The 18,247-nt window shown below is 46.9% G+C and overlaps 1 protein-coding gene and 1 long non-coding RNA gene across 4 annotated transcripts in view; one reads left to right on the top strand and one right to left on the bottom strand.

Moving 5' to 3' along the window:
- Positions 1-6,782: 6,782 nt before the first annotated feature.
- LOC140530162 (uncharacterized) lies at positions 6,783-10,249 on the bottom strand. The gene is made up of 2 exons (XR_011975820.1): positions 9,637-10,249; positions 6,783-7,983 (listed from the first exon to the last, which is right to left on the bottom strand). It is a non-coding gene; the product is annotated as an uncharacterized lncRNA (long non-coding RNA).
- A 267-nt stretch (positions 10,250-10,516) lies between these two features.
- Positions 10,517-18,247, top strand: part of CCM2 (CCM2 scaffold protein) — a 201,450-nt gene continuing 193,719 nt past the window's right edge. Inside the window, exon 1 of one of the 3 annotated variants that reach the window (XM_072649502.1) lies at positions 10,517-10,644. In XM_072649502.1, coding sequence (XP_072505603.1) covers positions 10,615-10,644 — 30 coding nt within the window. In that variant the 5' untranslated portion in view covers positions 10,517-10,614. Of the gene's footprint in view, positions 10,645-11,384; positions 12,407-18,247 lie in introns of those variants that run through there. The other 2 variants (XM_072649483.1, XM_072649475.1) reach the window with 2 other exon arrangements.

The following is an 18,247-nucleotide window of genomic DNA, read 5'->3' as shown; positions in this document are numbered from 1 at the left end:
TCAGGAGTTCCCACCCCTTTACTCTCTCCCACTCCAAATAGATTCTCCTGGATTCTTCTCTTCTGTCCTCTCTGCTTTTCCTCTTTACAATCCCTTATAATGGGAGGAGCTATCTAGTCAAAGTCCGCAGCAAATCTTTAGTAAGGTAGGGTAAACTTTCTCGTGACTAAAAGATTAAGAAGGGAGGAACCTGGGAAACATTCCCTCCCCCCATCCCAGATAAGCTGGCATCCTCTTATGTTCTGATTGCCTTAGCAATACCAACATTAAAACAAATTATAACTCCATTAAACAATTTCTTTGTAAATCTTAGAGTGCTATGTAGATGTCAATGATTTGGGAACCTTTGGGGGTACAAGGACAGGAGAGCTTCCAGTGAGGGGAAGGAAAGTGACTGGGGATCCTTCAGGGCATGGGCAGGGTTGAGGGCTGAGGGACAGGCCAGCTCTGAGCTTTGTTATTGTTGGTCAGTCCTGTCTGACTCTTTGTGACCTCATTTGCAGTTTTCTTGGCAAAGATACTGGAGTAGTTTGCCATTTCCTTCTCCAGATCATTTTACAGTTGAGGAAACTGAGGCAAACAGAGTTAAGTGACTTGCCCAAGGTCACACAGCTAGTCAGTGTCTGAGGCTGGATTTGAACTCAGATGTTCCTGACTCCAGACCCCACATTCTATCTACTGAGCCACCTAGCTTCTCCTGTCCTGGGCCTTAATACCTTCCAAAAGTATTTGTAATTAGAAAGAGGCTTCCAGAGAGAGAGATATAGAAATCACTCTCTAATGGTGGAATTTTAAGCACTGTGGCATCTGGGTAAGAGACAGATTTTTCAGCAAGAGTAGCCTGCCCGCATCAACACAGTCTTCACCTATGTTGCCTCCTAAAGCTAGCTCTGGTAAAAACTTATTAGGGCAAGAGGCAAGGGCTGGAAGAGAAAATCATTACTGAAAGTAGAGTTTTTCAGAGTTCCCTATGACAGTGAGTAAGAAGTCACTAAGAATAGATAAAAGGTGCTCGACCTTTCCGGTCTTCTTTGCCCAGATGCTGATGCAGGAACAAGGAGAATGGGAGTGGGGCACAGGAGTTGATTCTGGATTAAAGGGTAGGTAGGCGGGGAAGTTGTATCCCAAAGCTTGGGTGTAGAGAGCAATGAGGGCTAGAGCTGTGTTTTTGGTGGGATGGGACAGGGATAAATTGGGTCCAAAATCTACTTAGTGGAGAATCCACTGTTTCTTGATGTCCAATGCAACTGACAAAGGCTGTCCAGCCCTGGGTTTCACTGATTCTTGAATAAAAGGCAAATTTGTGAATGAAAGTTAATGAGACAGAGGAGACTTGAAAATAATAAAACACACATCCAAAAAGTTCCTGGGAGATAGACCTTACCTTCCATCCATAGGATCTGAGAGAGATGGGAGTGGTTTGAAATCTTGACCATTATTCTAAGGTATGGGAGGTTTCCCTGGGACCTTTTCCATACCTGTTTGCATTGGATAAAGCCCAAATCGTAAGTATTCCCTGTACACCTATTGTGTGCAAGGCTCTATATTAAAATTCTGTGAGTGAAAACAGGTGGATGAAACCCTCAGAAAGCTTATAATTCACATCAGTGTGAGGTAGATAGGAAAAGGCTTTACTCTGATCATCTGAAAGATGAAGAACCCCAAGACCCACAGAAACCAAGAACCATAGAATTTAATCCAACCTTCTAATTTTATGGATGAAGACTGAGCTTTTCCAACTAGTAAGTACCTGAGTTGGAATTCAACTCAAGTCCTCTGACCCTTCAATCCAGTATTTTGTTTTTCCCCCCCTTTACATCATGGACTTTAAGAGAGATTTTAATCCTAGAAATGCAGCAGATTATGCTTGGACAAGATCCAGTGCTGTCATTGACATACTCATTCTTATCTGTCATGCACAGCATTCAATACCAAAGCGCACTCTGGGATAATCACCTTCCCCTGGTTGTCAGAGAACAGCTCCTCTCCCTTTAGCTCCAACCTTTATGGGTTAACTAATCAAATCACGCCTCTGGCCCCAATCCTTCTGGCTCCTCCCTTTTGGTGCATCACTGATTAACTTATAAAACACAGAAAATTATAACAGAATATTAAAAATAAAGTAAAAAACCAAATGTACCCCATCTCATGAAACATGTTTCAGACTAGGCTGCAAACCTTCCTCTGCAGGCAGACCTAAAACATAGGAGCTATGGGGCCCCCAGCCACTTTCATGGGGAACTAGCAAGAAATCCACTTGGGGCCTTTTTTTTAACTCATGGTAAAAATCTAGTAGAACTGTGCTCAGCTCTTTGATGGGTAACCTCCTCTTGTCAGGAATTGGTTGTTTTTTGTCTTCAATTTCCTCTAATTTCTAGGCATCAAGTATGGAGGTGAAACACTGAGGACATCTAATACAAAAGCAGTTACCTATATCTGTTGGTTCCAATACTGTGCTATAAGGGGAATGTCTGAAATGTTTTCATTGTGCTATAAAAAAAAAAAAAAAGAATGCAAGAGAGACGGAGAAAGCTGGTGAGATCAGGGAGAAGGGAAATAGTGTGCCCAGCCTACCCTCCCAGAGGATGTTTGGCAGCAATCCCCCAAGGGACATTCGAGGAAGATCCTCAAGGAAAGGAGGCACTGATGCAACAAGGTCACGGGTCTTCTCGCAGCCTCTTGTGAACCACCCAGCACAGTTTCATTTGCTTGTTGACTGTCTGACTGTATTTATTATCATTAATCAATCAACCGATAAACATTTGTTAAGCACCTTCTATGTGCCAACTGTACTGAGTGCTGAAGATACAAAAAAATGCAAGAAAAAAACCCAAACCCAAACCCAATCCCTGCCTTCAAAGAGGTCGCAATAAAATAGGGGAGAGATTTATATTGTTAACTATAACTCTATATCTATTACTATACTATACATTACAATTATTAACTATAACTATCATTATTATTTCCAACAGTAATAATACTTCACATTTCAGTAGCTTTTCATAGTCTGAAACTTTTTTTTTTTTTTTTTTACAAACACCCATACGAAGCAGGTAGGTCAGGGATTATTACACCTCTTTTAAAAAAGCAGAAACTGAGGGTCAGAGAGGCGGTGTTTCACCTGAGGTTACGCAAACGCTAGACGTTAAAGCCCAGGGTTCCTGATTTGGGGTCTGCTGTGCTTTCCTGGCCGGATGTTGCTTTCACTAACATGATAAATTAGGCTGTCGTCTTTGTCTGGGAAAAATCAGGAAGTCTGTGCTTCAGTTCTGGCTAAGACCCAAGGTGCATAGGATCCAATGTGGCTTGGTCTGCCCTAGTTATGAATTGATACTAGAGAAGAGGAGGTAAGCAGAGGTATGTGGGCAGTACCAAGATGCTGAGGTGGGAATCCCTAGAATCCTGAGGGAGATTTTAATGGAACCAACCATTCCAGGGACTTCAAAGCCACCAATAAGATAGACTGAACTTTGAACTCTGGACACACAGTCAAGTCACATTTAGAATCACAGACTCCTAGAATGTCAAAATTAACTCATTTTATACATGAGGATAGTGGCATAGATTTGTTCAAGGTCATACAGCAAGTGGTAGAAGCAGAAGCAGACCTGGGGCCTCCTAATTCCCATTCATTCTGGTTCCCCCTCCTTATGGGGGGAATAAACATGGCCTCAGATGAGCAACTTTGCATGTCCTGGACCTGTTGAAACTAGTCATCCTTCAAATCCCAAAGGAAATTCACCTCCTTCATGGAGCTTTTTGTGATCCTTCTGGCATAATATTTCCCCATTCTGTTTCCAACTCCCAAATGTAACCTATGTTTGAAATACCTTGGGTTGTTTTTCTCTGCCAGACAAGGACAGAAAATGCAAGGGCTATGAATCCAATTGTCTGGGGTTTTTAAAGTAAAAGGAATTGCTTAAGGTTGTTTAATGTCATGCAACAGTAGACCAGTTTAAAAAGAAAGACTTTATAGAAAACATGCCAAACATACCAGAGATGCAGCAGAGATAATGAGCTGGCAGCATGCAAGCTGCTATTGTGGCCCCAGGCCCAGAGTTGACAGTGGGTGATACTGGAAATGAAATGCCAGGAAGGCCCTTGTGTGACCATCTTGCTAAAGCATCAGGCTCTGGAGCCACCAAGCTGACTGGACATGGAATGAATTGGGACAAAGACTAGTTAGTGTATACCCTTTGAACTTTGTGATGGAATACTAAGGAGTGGTCCCCACCTAAGACAGTCTGTGAGCATCAGACCCAGAAAAGTGGGCAGAGGTGAGATTTCTGATGTCCCTGGGAGGGAGGGGGGCTTTAAAGAGAATACTACTAAGTTTCCTTCGCTTTAGAAAATGTACATTTAGAAGGAATACATTTAACACACATGGGTGAATAATTTAGGTCTTGTAAAGTATGTAAGGGAATGGAGAGATGTTTCCTGTGGGCACAACCTAAATGGTTTAATGACTTGTGACTTTTATTGGAAATCTAGTCAGAGCTCAGACAAAATCTGGGCAAGGCGCTAGAAAGAAAGGCTGGAACAGAAAGTCCTGCCGGTGTCTTACACAAAGGGACTGTCGGGTGGGTTGGGCCTTCGAGTTCCATCTGGTGGTGTATGTAAAAATTGCACTCAAGTAGCTTTTCCAGCTCCTTTCCCACCCTCTAAGAGGCACAGATGATTTCCCATGACCTTTCCTTAATTCAATTCAACAAACACTTATTTAGCCATTACTAGTCTATTTGATGGGGAATGCACTGGATGGGGACTCGTCATATTTGCAAAATTATTTTTACCCCCAGACAACCAGATTTCAACGTTCATTTGAATGTACCTTAGAGAGCTTTGTGTGTATATGCATGTATACATTTAGGTGTGCAGTGGATAAAGCACCAGTCCAGGAGTCAGGAGGACCTAAGTTCAAATCTCACCTTAGACATCTGACACTCACTAGCTGTGTGACCTTGGGCAAATTACTTATCCCCAACTGCCTCATTCTGGGTCATCTCCAGTCATCCTGATGAATATCTGGTCATTAGACCCAGATGACTCTGGAGGAGAAGTGAGACTGGTGACCTGCACAGCCCTCCCTCACTCAAGACAAAGTGCAAGTCATGTCATTATTTCTCTGATGGCCTGATCTTCTTCTGCAACGAAGGACAAACACACACACATATGTGTATACACATGTATATGTATATATGGATGATGATAATGAGGATAATAAGCTGGATACAGAATTGAAAAGAAGGAATAAGGCTGGATAGCTTTTGAGAAATTGCAAAGCTTTTTTGCTGACACTGTTTTCCATAAAAACAGAGGCTCACCTTTTCAATACTTTTCACTACTAATATTTTACCAGTATTTTCCCATGGTCATGCTATCTGAATGCCTCTGAAGCTTTAAAGGGCAATGGAAAGGCACACAATTGTGAGCAGGCTGCTACATATAGTCAACAAGAAACTGAAGAAATGGGGAAAAGGATGTTATCAAGAAACTGTATGAGAGGAAGAGGAGATGGGTCATATGGCAAAAGCAAGGGATCACAGGTAGTTAGAAAGGGTGCTCTACAGGTATTCCTGCAATATCTAGAGACATTGAGAAAGGGCCCTTTCCTTCAGGATAATGCCAAAGACGAAGAAGGAAATGATTGTTCCCTCCCCAACCCCCAACCATATAACAGAAGCCAAGCTGAAGGCTTTGGAAGCCAAGAAGGTAGTGTTGAAGGGTGTACATGGCCACAAAAAGGAGATAATCCTCCCCGATTCTGGTGACCCAAAACACTTTGGCTTTGAAGACAGTCCAAGTACTCTTCATTTCATTTGATGACGATTCTATCATCGTTTCCCTGACTACTGAGTCAGCTGTGGAAAAGAGTGAAGACACCACCACCCGGGCAGTCCTGGTGAACGTCAAGACCCACAAACACCAGATCAAGCATGCTGTGAAGAAATTATATGATATCATTGTGGTTAAGCTAAACACAGCAACCCTGTGTGACAGAGAGATGAAGACCTGGGTCCAAGTTGCTCCAAACTCTGATACTTTGGATATGACTGACAAAATTGGAATCATCTGCACTAAGTTTCACTAGGCTTGTTTAACATACACGAAAATGTTTATTGAATGTGTAAAAAAAAAAAATCAAAGAAGGCTCCCAACATGCTAGGTGAATCCCACCAATCAAATGTTGTGAAGAACCTGGACAAGCATCTCAGAAGATGGGCAGGCATGGATGAGCTACAATCTTCACCGCTGGAGGAAACCCCTGAACTGATATGGGAGATCTCTGTGGGTATTTGCGTAAGACTTCCTCAAACATCTCACCTTGAACCTGCGGTAGCACGAGGTTCAAGAAACTTTGGGGAGTTTGCCTGTGAGTCTTGGAATATTTATGGGTTTATGGATCGTTAGATCAAGTTAAGGCTACTTACCTTAGGACTGCAGGAATCCAGTGAGACTTTTTTTAAAAAATTGCTTACGTGGTAACGTAGAGGGTTCCCCCTGCCTTTTTATTTTTCAAAGTCTTAGTGGTTTTCTTTTCTGGTAAGGTGTCATTAGAGAGCCAGTTACTTTGATTCATGGAACTAGTGCACAGCTCTGTTAAAAATGCTTTTGTATACCTTGTTCAAGTGTCATTGTATACTGATTGAAGTTCCATTTTGCTCATGTGACATTTTCCCCAGTCAATGGCTACCCATATATTGGGTAAATGGTGTTCAGTAGTGAGATTAGAACCTCATAAAAATGATTTGGAAGATACACAAAGGCTGTTACGATGAGGATTTTGAATAAAATTTTTAATATGCTGTAGATTCTTTGGAAAGAATGGTATGAACTACTGGTCAAAACATTTAAGAAAAAAGACAACTCTGTCACTATTTTGCAAGCCTCCTGGAACTATGGGACATTCTCAGACCCTGAAAGAGCTCAATGACAAATGCAGAAATTGGAAATTAGTTATTAAGCCTAGTCCCCTTCACAGAGCAGGTACATATTGTGTTAAATTTCCCACTGTTGACCAGAAGGTTGTGAGCAAGTTGACAGCCCTTTATGGTGAAAGCTGGGTAGACTTTAATTGGCCTTCTGAGAGCCAATAGCTAGCACCCTCCTTTTTGGCCAGCCATCTGTTGCTGATGGAGGCATTAGGTCAGCATGTGGTTCAGGTTGTTACTCATGCAGTGTAGCCTTGGTTGAGTGGAACCAATGACGATGTTCTCACGGAGATTTGGCTGATTATTTGGAGAGAAAGATTTTGATACTTTATCTGACAAGACACAGATGTTAGAAAAGTGTGGTGTAAGACTGATGCAGAGAAACATAGGTGATTCTTCTAGAGATCCAATGCTCTTGGTTTTGTATGCACACTGAATTCTTAACAAATAGGACTCGTATGAGACTCCATAGAAAATAAAAATGCTCACCAGTAAGCAACTTGAACCCCAAAGTGCCATCTGTGTTACATGAAGATGCATCTTTGCATGACACTTCAGGAGCCAGATAGCAGATGGAATGTGACCAACTGTTGCAGAGATATGTCAGAGGTTTCAGTTGTCACTCTTCATGTGTTCCCTGGCCACATATGTTCCCTATTTATCATATGACTTCTTATGTGTTAGTCATGTGTTTCCTTAGGTGCATATTCTTCAAAGATGATTTCTATACAGGTCCATTCTGATGGTGTGTGTATTACAGGCTTATTGGGGGAATGTTCTACTGCTACTTTTTTCACTGGTGTTTTATTAAATGCCTTTGTTTTTAACTAATTAGGTCCTTTGGCTAGTAAAAATAAACACCTCGATGGGAGATCATTAGCAAGGGTAATGAGTGAATGTGGAACCCACCTTCAAAGCACCCCAAAATTGTGATAGTTCTGGGGTTCACATGTTGGGGGTAGGGATGGACCAGGTTGTGCATTCAAAAAAGTAGTCATACAATCCTGCTGGTACTGTCTTCATCAGAAGAGGAAAAGGTTTTTGGTATGCTCTACAATCGAAAATTTTGAATTGTTCAAAGGGGGTAATGCATCGGTCATTAAACAAATTGGTTACACCAGATAACTCCCTGAAATTCTCCAAGGCCAAAGTTTCACCATACTTGGTCTATATAAGGAGTATAAGGACCACGTCTCTTACCAGAGGGCTATTATAACAATTGGGAGGAATTTATCAACGGTCTGGCTGCAGAATGATTAATTTTTTTTTTGACTGCAACAATTCTCTAAGACTGTCTATTAGTTTGCTGAAGGTTGTCACTTGCATTGAGTTGAGTACCCATATTACATAAAATAAAGTACTGAAAACATAAAATAGCCACTAGGTGGAAGTGCTGTACAACACGGTGACATTCTGGGGCTTATCCGTCTGGGGCCACAGCTCTACTTTTAGAGTTGTAAAGATATTAGAAGTCCATCCCCTTCATGAAGAAACTGAGGCCCACAGAAACGGTCTTTGCCAGTAGCTTAGGATGGTGAATGGCCTGTCCCCAAAACCCCATTCATTTAAATCTTCAGTCACCCATGGGCAACACCCTTGGCAAGCTGGTGAACCCTGTGACCCTTCTCGGAATGTTTGTAAGCGCCTTAAATGTAAAAGCTGGTAGAGGAAATAAGTTACATTAAAATAGCTGTCATAACACTTCAGAAGAAATGCACCAAGTGAAGGCTAGGAGCCCTGGCCTAGCAGAAAGGCTTCTGGAATCGTGATCCTAAGATCCAGGTTCGAATCCTGCTCTGCCTTCCCTAGGTATAACCCCAACTCCAGTCACTTTTCTAGGTTCCTGTTTCTCATCTGTAACATCCCCAGAGGTCAAGGAGAGCCCAGGACCCAAGAGGCCACAGAGGAGCTCAGCTTCCGTGTTAGTGACCCTTGGTTGTGGACTTATGGGGCAGGGGGAGAGGGGAGAACCCTGTCTCTAAGCTGAGGGAAGTGGCTGAGCACAGGCCGGGCAGACTGCGGTCAGGAGTGCCAGGGGGGGAGACCTCTGGGGCAATAAGGTATGTTGGAGGGGGACCTCTGGGGCAGGTGGAGGCTCCCTTTGCCCTAACTGGGGGCTCTGTTGGTAACCACCCCCCCTGCTCCCCACTTCCCAGCTCTTCCTCTGAGAGTGTGCGGAAAGGAAAGCGGGGTTCCCGTCCTCCCCGAACCCTCGTCTGTCTGTCCAGACTGGCTTCTTCTCCAGGAGGCCGTGGCTGTCGGCCGCGCGTGTCTGAGCTCATGGATGTGGGGGGGGGGGGGCACGAGCCCGGGAGGAGTCTGACACCCCGCCTTCTTACCAGCGGCCTGCCAGGGCAAGGGTGCCAGGGGAAGGCCTGCGAGGGCCCGGTCCGCCGGCCTTGGCATGGCTTCGGAGGTCAGGCCCCTCGTCATCACCGCCCGGGGTTCGGAATGACTGTATCACTTAACAAGCGGAGGGCCCCCCAAGAGCGCCCGGACCCAAAGTCAGCCAATTTGGGGGGTCAGAAGGGCTCTCAGGTCACCTAGAACACACGAGGCGCTCCGGAACCCCCTCTGCCCTGTGCCCCAAGTGCCCGTCCAGGAGCCCCTCGGGGCCCCCACCTCCCCGGGCGCGGGTCCGACCGGCCCCCCCGCCCCCGCCCGGAAGTGGCCCCGCACGCGCCGGTTTGTTCCTTTGTGTCACCTTTACGGATGGAGGGGCCGAGCAAAGACAAAGAGGGGGCGGCCGTCCCGCTCCCGGGGGCTCACGCTCTAATGTCCACTCGTAACGACACGCGCACGTACGTGCGGCTTAGAAGCGCCCCGCGCGTGTCCCGCACACCACCAGGCGCTCATCAACCCGCACAGTCTTCGCATCCGCCGCGGCCGAGAGCCGGGAAGAAGGGCTCCCACGTGGAGGGGGGGCCTGCAGGGACAGCCGCAGCCAGCAGGGGGCGCGCCAAGCCTGCCCGTTCCCCGAAGGAAGGGCGGGGGCCCGGAGCGGAGCAGGCCGGCGTCCCAGCCCTCTCAACCCGGAGGGGGAGGGACGGGAGGAGGGCGAGGGTTTGCATGGGCCCCCACCTCCCTCCCAGCCCATGGTGCGCATGCGTTCCCCCTCGTTCCCCTCCCCCCTTTTCCCGTCCTCCTCCCCATCCTACGGCGCCGCCGCAGGCCCGGGCTGCGGGAGGACTGAGGTCAGTCCTCCTGGGCGCGCAGGGCCAGCTGGGAACTTCTACGCCCAAAAGATGGCGGTAGGCTTGAAAAGTTGGTCCCGAGTTCGCCGCCGCCGTCACCCCTGAGGCACCCTGTGCTCGCGCGCCCGGTGGGGCGGGGCGGGGGCGCGGCCTGACGCGCGCCTGGGGGCGGGGAGCGCGGGCCTGGAGGAGCCCGATAGGACGGGGGCCGTCAGACCCGGAAGTCGGGGGTGGGGCGGAGGGGACCGGGGCGGGGACTGTCCCCGCGGAGCCCCGGGGGCCGGGCCGGGCCGGGCCGGAGAGGGCGGGGCTGGGGGGTGGGCGGCGACGGGCCGCGAGCACGGCGGCGGCGGCGGGAGCGGAGGCTGTGGCGGGGGCCGTGGGGGCGGGAGGGGGCATGTAGCCGCCGTGGCGGGGGCGGGGGCGCCGAGCCGCGGCCGGGGTGCCCCTGGGGGGGCCGCGCCGGTGCCAGAGCCACCGCACGAGACATGGAGGAGGAGGGCAAGAAAGGGAAGAAGGTAAGACCCTGGGGAGGCCGGGGACCCCGCGGGGAGGGGCTCCCAGGGCGGTGCGGGCACGGGGGCCCTCCTGGGGGGGTCCGGTCCGGACACGCTGGGGCCCGGAGGGTGAATTCTCTGCCCCGGGAAGTGTCCACGTTGCGGGAGGGGCGGGAGGTGAGCCGGCCGGACGGCGCGCCGGGCATCCTCAGCCCGTGGGTGGTGGCGGGCTGTTGACGGAGGAGGCTCGCCCCGCCGGGCCGGGCAGGGGGTGAGGCTCGGCGCGCTCGCCCGAGGGGCAGGGCCCCCGACTTGGGCGACTTGGTGAGGAAGCCTCTCCTCCGACAGTGCGCGGGGAGCTCGCGGCGGGCGCCGAGGGCGGGGAGCGGCTCCGGGGCTGTCCGGGGTCAGGCGCCGTCCGCCCGGCCTCAGCAGCCGGGGCTGTACTTTGTCCCGAGCGTCCGGTAACTTGTGGACGGAGCCTGGGCGGCCGCGATTGGCGCCGGGTGGGGGGCTCCCCGGACCCCGGCCTTGGGCCGTCGGGGGAGGGGGCGCTGCTGAAAGGCACGCGGGTTCTGAGGAGCTGACCCGAGGCGAGCGTCCGCCCGGTGCCCGCAGCCTCGGGGCTGGAGTTGGTCCTCTCGTCAGTTGGTGCCTGTGTGGACAGATGGCAGCGTGCGGTGACGGGGCTGGGGGTGACTGGGGGTGACTGGGGGGCGGCAGAGCGCGGCTGAATTCGGCCGGACGCCCTGCTGTGAGCCGTTCCGCCGGGAAGACCCGAAGGAGAGGTCACTCAGCGGCCGCCGCTAACGGCAGGTGACCGCGAGAGGGTGAAGAGAGCCGGCCTGGGCTTTGGGCTCGCGGCGGTCGCACCGGCCCCAGGCTCGCTGTTGGGGCAGCGCTGTGCCCCCGGAGCCGCGGTGTGCAGGGGGCAGCGCGGAGGGCTCTCCGTCTGCAAGTGGGTCAAGGTTAGAACGCGGGAGAAGCGCTGGCGTTTGGGTGACGCGGCAAGGCTGGCGGTGGCGTTGGGGGCGTTCTTGGCCCCATTTTACAGACGGGGAAACCGAGGCAGAAAGGGGCAGTGACTGGCCCAGGACTAGCTGCTAAGTCTGAGGCCGTACTGACGTCAAGTCCGTCCTCCTGTCCGTCCGAGCCCCTGCTTGCCTCAGACTCCCTGTTCAGGCTGGGTTGCGACGTGCCTAGTAAAACATTTCTCTTTAGGAAACAGACCGAACTATGTGGCAAACGAGGGGAGCCGGGCTAGCCTGTCATCCTCTGCAGACGGGCCAGAGGAAGGCTGAGGAGGGTGTCATCTCTGGGAGGACAGGAAATGCCAGAGAAGGACAGTGGGAGTTGTCCGGAGAGACGAGTGCGGATGTGCAGGATTCGCACACAGGGCAGAGGTGTGCGAAGGTCGGAAGGGCCTGAGGTTAGCCAGATGCCCAAGACGGCTAAAGACACTTTGAAGCTGTATTGGGGAGAAGGACAGATAGGAACTGGACACTGCTCCAGGTGCCCTAACTACAGAAAATGGCCTTTAGGAGGGAAAGGGTAGAATATGGAGTTGAAACTCAGAAGATGAAATTTAATAGGGACGAGAAAATGTGTGGGGAGGTGCGATGCAGCCACAGCAGGAAAACGACCTGAAGACTGTATTATCTCCAAGTTCGACCTGAATCAGCACCTGGGCTGGCCGCCGGGAGAGAAACCGTGCACAGCGCAGTACTGCCGGAAGTGCATTGGCGAGATGAACACCTCCAGGAGAGAGGAACTCACCAGAAGGGTTAGTGAAGGCCATCCTAGAGCATGACTGGTTGAACCGATCAAGTATCAATACCTGCAGCGTTCCAGGCATTGTGCTGTGTTGTAAATAAAAATGCATTTAGTGAAACAACCTCATACGGAGCATGTTCTAATGAGAAATAATAAGGATGTGTTAGTATAAGCAGAAGAAATATGAATAACATGCAGATCAATACAAAGGAATTAAGTACCAGGTAGCTGGCAATTGAGGGGATTCAGAAAGGCTTCATGTGAGAAGCTGGTGCTTGAGCTCAGTCTTGGTGGTGCTTTGACAGAAAGAAGTTTGGAAGAGGGAAAGATAATGAGATCTGTTCTGGACATGTTGAGTTTGAGTTCTCTCTCCATCATGCAGTTTGAACTGTCCAACTGCCAACTGGTTGTGAAGGATGAAAGCTTTAGGGATCTGGGAGTCATTGGTGTAAAAATGATAATTAAAATCCATAAGAACTGATGAGGTCACCAAGAGAGTATATAGATCAGAGGACTGAAAGGTGGGGGGAGAGTGGCTTCCGAGCTGTCTTCAAGCACTCTAAACGCTGTCATGTGGAAGGGAGGTAATTAGAGCATTTTATATAGTACTTCGAAGCATTTCATGTGATATTTGATTAAAAGAGAAATGAGAGATTAAATTTGTTCTCTTGGAGTGGATACAGGGGGGCAGAGCTAATTGGGTCATTGGGTAAGAAGTTTTGAGGAAAGAATTGAAGCTTTATTTAAGGAAATACATACTTCTTAACCATTAGAGTTATCCACAAGTGGAATGGATTGCCTTTAGAAAGAGTTGGTTACTTCCTCTTCACTGGAAAGCTTCAAGCGAAATAATAATAAGTGCCTTACTGTAGCACTTACTAAATGCGGGGCGTTATGCTCAGTTCTTTACAATCCCTAACCCTGGGAGGTAGGTGCTATTATTATCCTCATTTTACAGGTGAGGAAACTGAGGCAGACAGGTTAGATGACCTTTCCAGGGTCACACAGCTTGTGTCAGGCCAGATTTGAACTCAGGTCTTCTTAATTCTAAGTTCAGTGAATGGGCATTACCTCTCCCTAAGTGAGTGCCTGAAGGGGGCCAAGGTCTCCCAGTACATCCTAGGTCATCTCCAGTCATCCTGATAAGTATCTGGTCACTGGATTCAGATGGCTCTGGAGGAGAAGTGAGGCTGGTTGGCCTGCACAGCCCTCCCTTATCCGAAGACAAGTGCGAGTCATGTCATCGTGTCTCTGCTGGCACGGTCTTATTTGGCAATGAAGGACAAACACAACAACAACAGTAAGTACTCTATCCACTGTGCTACTTTGCTGCCCCATGTAAAAAGATTATATAACTAATGAGACCCATTTCGACCCTGAGATTTTGTGATTTGAGATTGAGAAAGATGGGGTTAGATGTTCTGGAGATTTGGTTATATAGTAAAACTTTGAATAATTTTGAAATGAAGGTAATGACCAGACATAGTTGAAATACTGACACTGTGACAATTTGTATGTTATAGTTAGAGGGAATTCAGTGATATGTCCTGAATGGCACTAGAATTTATTTTCGCATACTAGCAAGTTGCCTTGGCTTATTTTTATATAGGCCAGATCATTTGGGGGCAGTTGTGCATATCTGAGCAATGACAGTGTGCTGTATATATAGACGCAGTACAGTCATGTTAGATGTTTTGGTCTACAACTGTCTACCTGAGATCATCCCAGATTCCTGAAATTTGACGTGTAGCCATTCCTCACAACTTGGTGAACTACTAGAGGTATTTAAAGTCAACACATGGAATCACACTTAAGCAATTGTCTTCGAAAAATAAATGCAAAAAACATTCTTTGTTAAATGGGATAGCTTTTTGGGAAAGGGGTAGGGGAAGGTACAGGAGGAAATTTAGCAAATATAAAGATGAGACAATTTACTTTTTCAAAAGTAAGTGTAACGGTGTCTAGTTTTTGATCTCTGGTGCCATGTCTACTTGAAAGTCCTTCCACAGGGGATCTTAACCTTATTTATGTCCTGAATTCCCTTGATAGTCTGGTGAATGAACCCCTTCTCCAAATAATGTTTATAAATGCGTAAAATAAGCAGTAGTAACTGATTTTGTATAGGATGGAGCAAGGTACCACTGTCAGTGTTTTGCTGCCAGTTTTCAACTACAAATAGAAGTTCAAATACCAATTTGAGGTTAAATGTGTTACGTTTTGGGTTTCTTTTCATGCCCAGTGAGATGTCTCTCAAGTAAAATGGCTGACATTAGTTCACTTGTTTAGAGGATAGTGTCATCATATGGCTCATGTCTTAAATGATTTTCCTTTTTTTTAAAAAAAACCACACTATTTTATTTTAGTTTTTAAAGATGTACCTGCTTTCCTTGTGGAATTATAGCCAACCTCAGGTCAGGCATATTCCTTGGGTTATTTGGTTCACCCCTCTGCTAAAGCATTAAAATTAAACCAATTGTTACCAATGATTAGGAGAGCATGTATTAGCCTAAGTATAATTTGGAACCCCTGAAATTGTCGGAATCATAGGCCGTTACCTATGGATGAACCAAAGGGTTCACCTACCCTCTCATTTTTTAGTTAAGGACTGAGGCTGAGAGTGGTGGTGATCTGCCCAAAAACAAAGTTAATGTTCAAATTTTTCAAATAGGTGCCATGCTGAGACTTAGGTGGTCACAAGGACAGACCAGGGAGAACCAGGACTAGTTGTGCAGCTAAACTAGAGGTGGGTTAGCAGTTAGCAAAGTCAAGGAGGAATGGGTAGCTATTAAGTTTAGACAGGTAAGGGGCCAAGTCTAGAAATGTCATCTCAGGAGAGCAGATAACATATAGATCAGTCAGTAGGAACCATAAACTCAGCTGCGGAAGAAAAAGATAAGTGGGATTCAGGCCAGAGAGACTGGACAAAAAAAGGCTAGAATCTAGGCTTAAGCATTCAGTAAGCATTTATTTAGCGTCTACTCTGTACCAGGCACAGTTCAAAGCACTCAGCATACAAAGAAAAGAAAAAAAAAACCAGTCACTGATCTCAAAGAATTTCCATTCTTATGAAGGAGACGCTATGCCAGCAACCAAGTAAATGAGAGGTAATGTCAGAGGGAAGGGGGTGAAGGAGTAGACTTAGAAAGGCTTCCTGCAGAGTCTTGAAAGCCAGGGGAACCAAGAAGCAGAGGTGAGGATCGAGAGCATTCCAGAGATAGAGGACAACCACTGAAAATGGGAAGAAATTGTCCTGTTTAAGGAATAGTAAGAGGCCAGTGTTTTAAGCTCTTAGAATAGGTGGAGAAGAATAAATATATAAGAAACCTGGAAAAGTAGGAGAGGGCCAGGTTGTGAAGAATTTTAAAAGCCAAGTAGCATTTTATATTTGATCTTGGAGGTGTAATAGGATGCCACTGGAATTGGTTGAATAAGGGGATGATTTGGTCAGACCTATGTTTTAAGACTATCACTGATAACTAGGAAGAAACTTGAGGCCTGGAGTCAGGGAAGACTGTTTATTGCCAACGTCTAGGTGTGAGGTAATTAAGGACCTGCCCCAGAGCCTCAATGATGGCTGTTTGATTTGAGATAAAGGGAAGTATTCCAGAGATCTTGAGAAATTAAAAATGACAAGATTTAGCCAGTGTGGGATGAGTGAGAATGAGAGTTGAAGGCAACACTGAGGTGTTAATGGTGGTATCCTTGATAGAAGTAAGAAAATTGAAAGCCAGAGGAGGAGGGTTTTGGGGGAAAGAGAATGAGTTCTGGATTTTGGATAACCAGTCCTGTTTGTTGAGTTTGAGCAAAGGGTGTTAGGCATGTGATCACAAGAAGACTAGAACCTTAATAGTTAGGCGAATGTCTTCATAAGTAGTTTCCTTTTGTATTTTCCTTCAGTAAGCAGACCTGTTTTTATAGAATAGTGCAAAGACATGGAGATGGGGAAAAATATTTTAGTGTGGGAGAAACAGCAGGTAGGCCCATATAGTTGTACATGGAGGGAATAATATATACGAGAACAGGAAAGATAGAAAGGAGCCAGGTTGTCAAGCATAAATGCCAATTAGAAGTGTTTATATTTGATCCTAGAAGTAAGTAAACTGAAGTTTTTGAGTAGGGAGTAAAATGGTCAGATCTGCAGTTTTGGAAAATCATTTTTGGTGGTTATGTGGAGAAACTTGCAACTGGGAGATCAATTTTGTCATTAACTAGCAAAGTGACGTTGGCAAATCAGTTAACCTCTTTTGGCCTCATTTTCTCCTATTTAAATTGAGGGCTTTAAGATCCCTTTCAGCTCTGAAAATTGTTAATTCTATAAGTTTGAGGAGGGCTCTAAAGTCGTCGTTATGATAAGGGCCATTTAATGTTGGCCCAAGACTTGTGTGTTCATCCTTCGTTTTCGAAGAAGGCCATGAAATCAGAGAATTGATGACATGACTTGCAGTTGACTTGGATTTGAGTGAGGGAGGGCTGTGCAGGTCACGAGCCTCACTTCTCCTCCAGAGGCATCTGGATTCAGCAACCAGATATTCATCAGGATGACTGGAGAGTCCCAGGATGCAATGGAAGACCTTGGCCTGTTTAGACTAGGCCTTTTTAGGTACTCACTTAGAGTGAGATAATGCCCATTGGGTGAATAGGCCTCTTTAAGAACTAGTCAGGGAATGGCCAGGCCGTATTCGGCTCAAGACTTAGGATCAAGACCAAAGGTGATAAGATGTTCTTCTTGAACTTACATTCTCCTCATCTATTGAAGCATTAGAAATTAGAGAATTGGGAAGTGTAGGTAATATTGAAAAATTGGAATTTAATGTTTTGGGTACTGGGCTGTCAAGGCAGTGTACTGTATGAGGAGTGGAGAGTAGGCCTTCCTCCTTTGCATGTTAATGTCACTTTGAAAGGGTCTGTGCCAGCCCTTGACACGCTGCGTTTTTGTTGTTGATTCTGCTGGTTTGTTCTCAGGTAGCTGTCACGGAAACCATGTACAACAGCTGTTCTTCAGATTGCAAGGTTGGATTTGTCCACTTTGCCTTGGATGCTTTTTCCCAGCCCAGTTGGGGATAAAAGGGAAGATTCTTGGATTAATTATATGGACCAATGCCAGAATTCAGGGTTTTTTTCTAACTGAAACTAGCTTTTAACATTTTTAGTTCATAGTTGTGTTAAGAATTAAATCATTAATTTGATAGTATTAAATGTGTGAAATTAAGATAATGTCTTTTAATATGCATTACAATAAGAGAATTTGGAGTTAAGGATGGGTTTGGGGGTCATTGTGCACTTTCTAACTGAGGGAAGCAAAAGAGATCTATCTAGGAAGGATCAGAAAAGAACCTGTCTTCCTGCATCATCGCTGCCACAAAAAATGCAGCAAAATGTTTCACCATTGTAATACTAATCAGAGAATTAAAGATCTTTCCCACCCATTAATGGGCCTGTCCATTTAGGAAAGCTTGATTAGGGAAAGCCCCAACCTTTTGTTAATTTCTCATGCACTGGTTCTTAAGGGTTGTGATGCCCTCTGACTCTGAAAAATGTCCAAGTACTGTGAGGTGAGGTTTTACTTTGGGGCTTCCTCACTGGAAGTGTTTGGCCCGAAGAGACTCTGGATAGCCCTTAAGGAGCTCCCTCCCTCCCCCCGCCTCTCCAGCCCCTTTCAAAACCCAGGTGGTGGTGCTTCTCTCTCTGGTGACTATGTGTGTATGGTCAAGCAGTTGGATTTGTTTGTTGATCTGTGATGTATGTATTGCTTACGGTCAAACAGTTGGAAGCTCTACTGTTGATTACTATTTCTCTGTATTTTCTCTGAAGTTCAGGGTGCTGACTTTTTTCCCTGAACTAAGTGAATGAT

The sequence above is a fragment of the Notamacropus eugenii genome, chromosome 1 (assembly GCF_028372415.1).
Source record: "Notamacropus eugenii isolate mMacEug1 chromosome 1, mMacEug1.pri_v2, whole genome shotgun sequence".
Taxonomy (NCBI): Eukaryota; Metazoa; Chordata; class Mammalia; order Diprotodontia; family Macropodidae; genus Notamacropus; species Notamacropus eugenii.
Note: the sequence above shows the minus strand (reverse complement) of the source record. Positions and strands in the feature narration are given on the sequence as shown.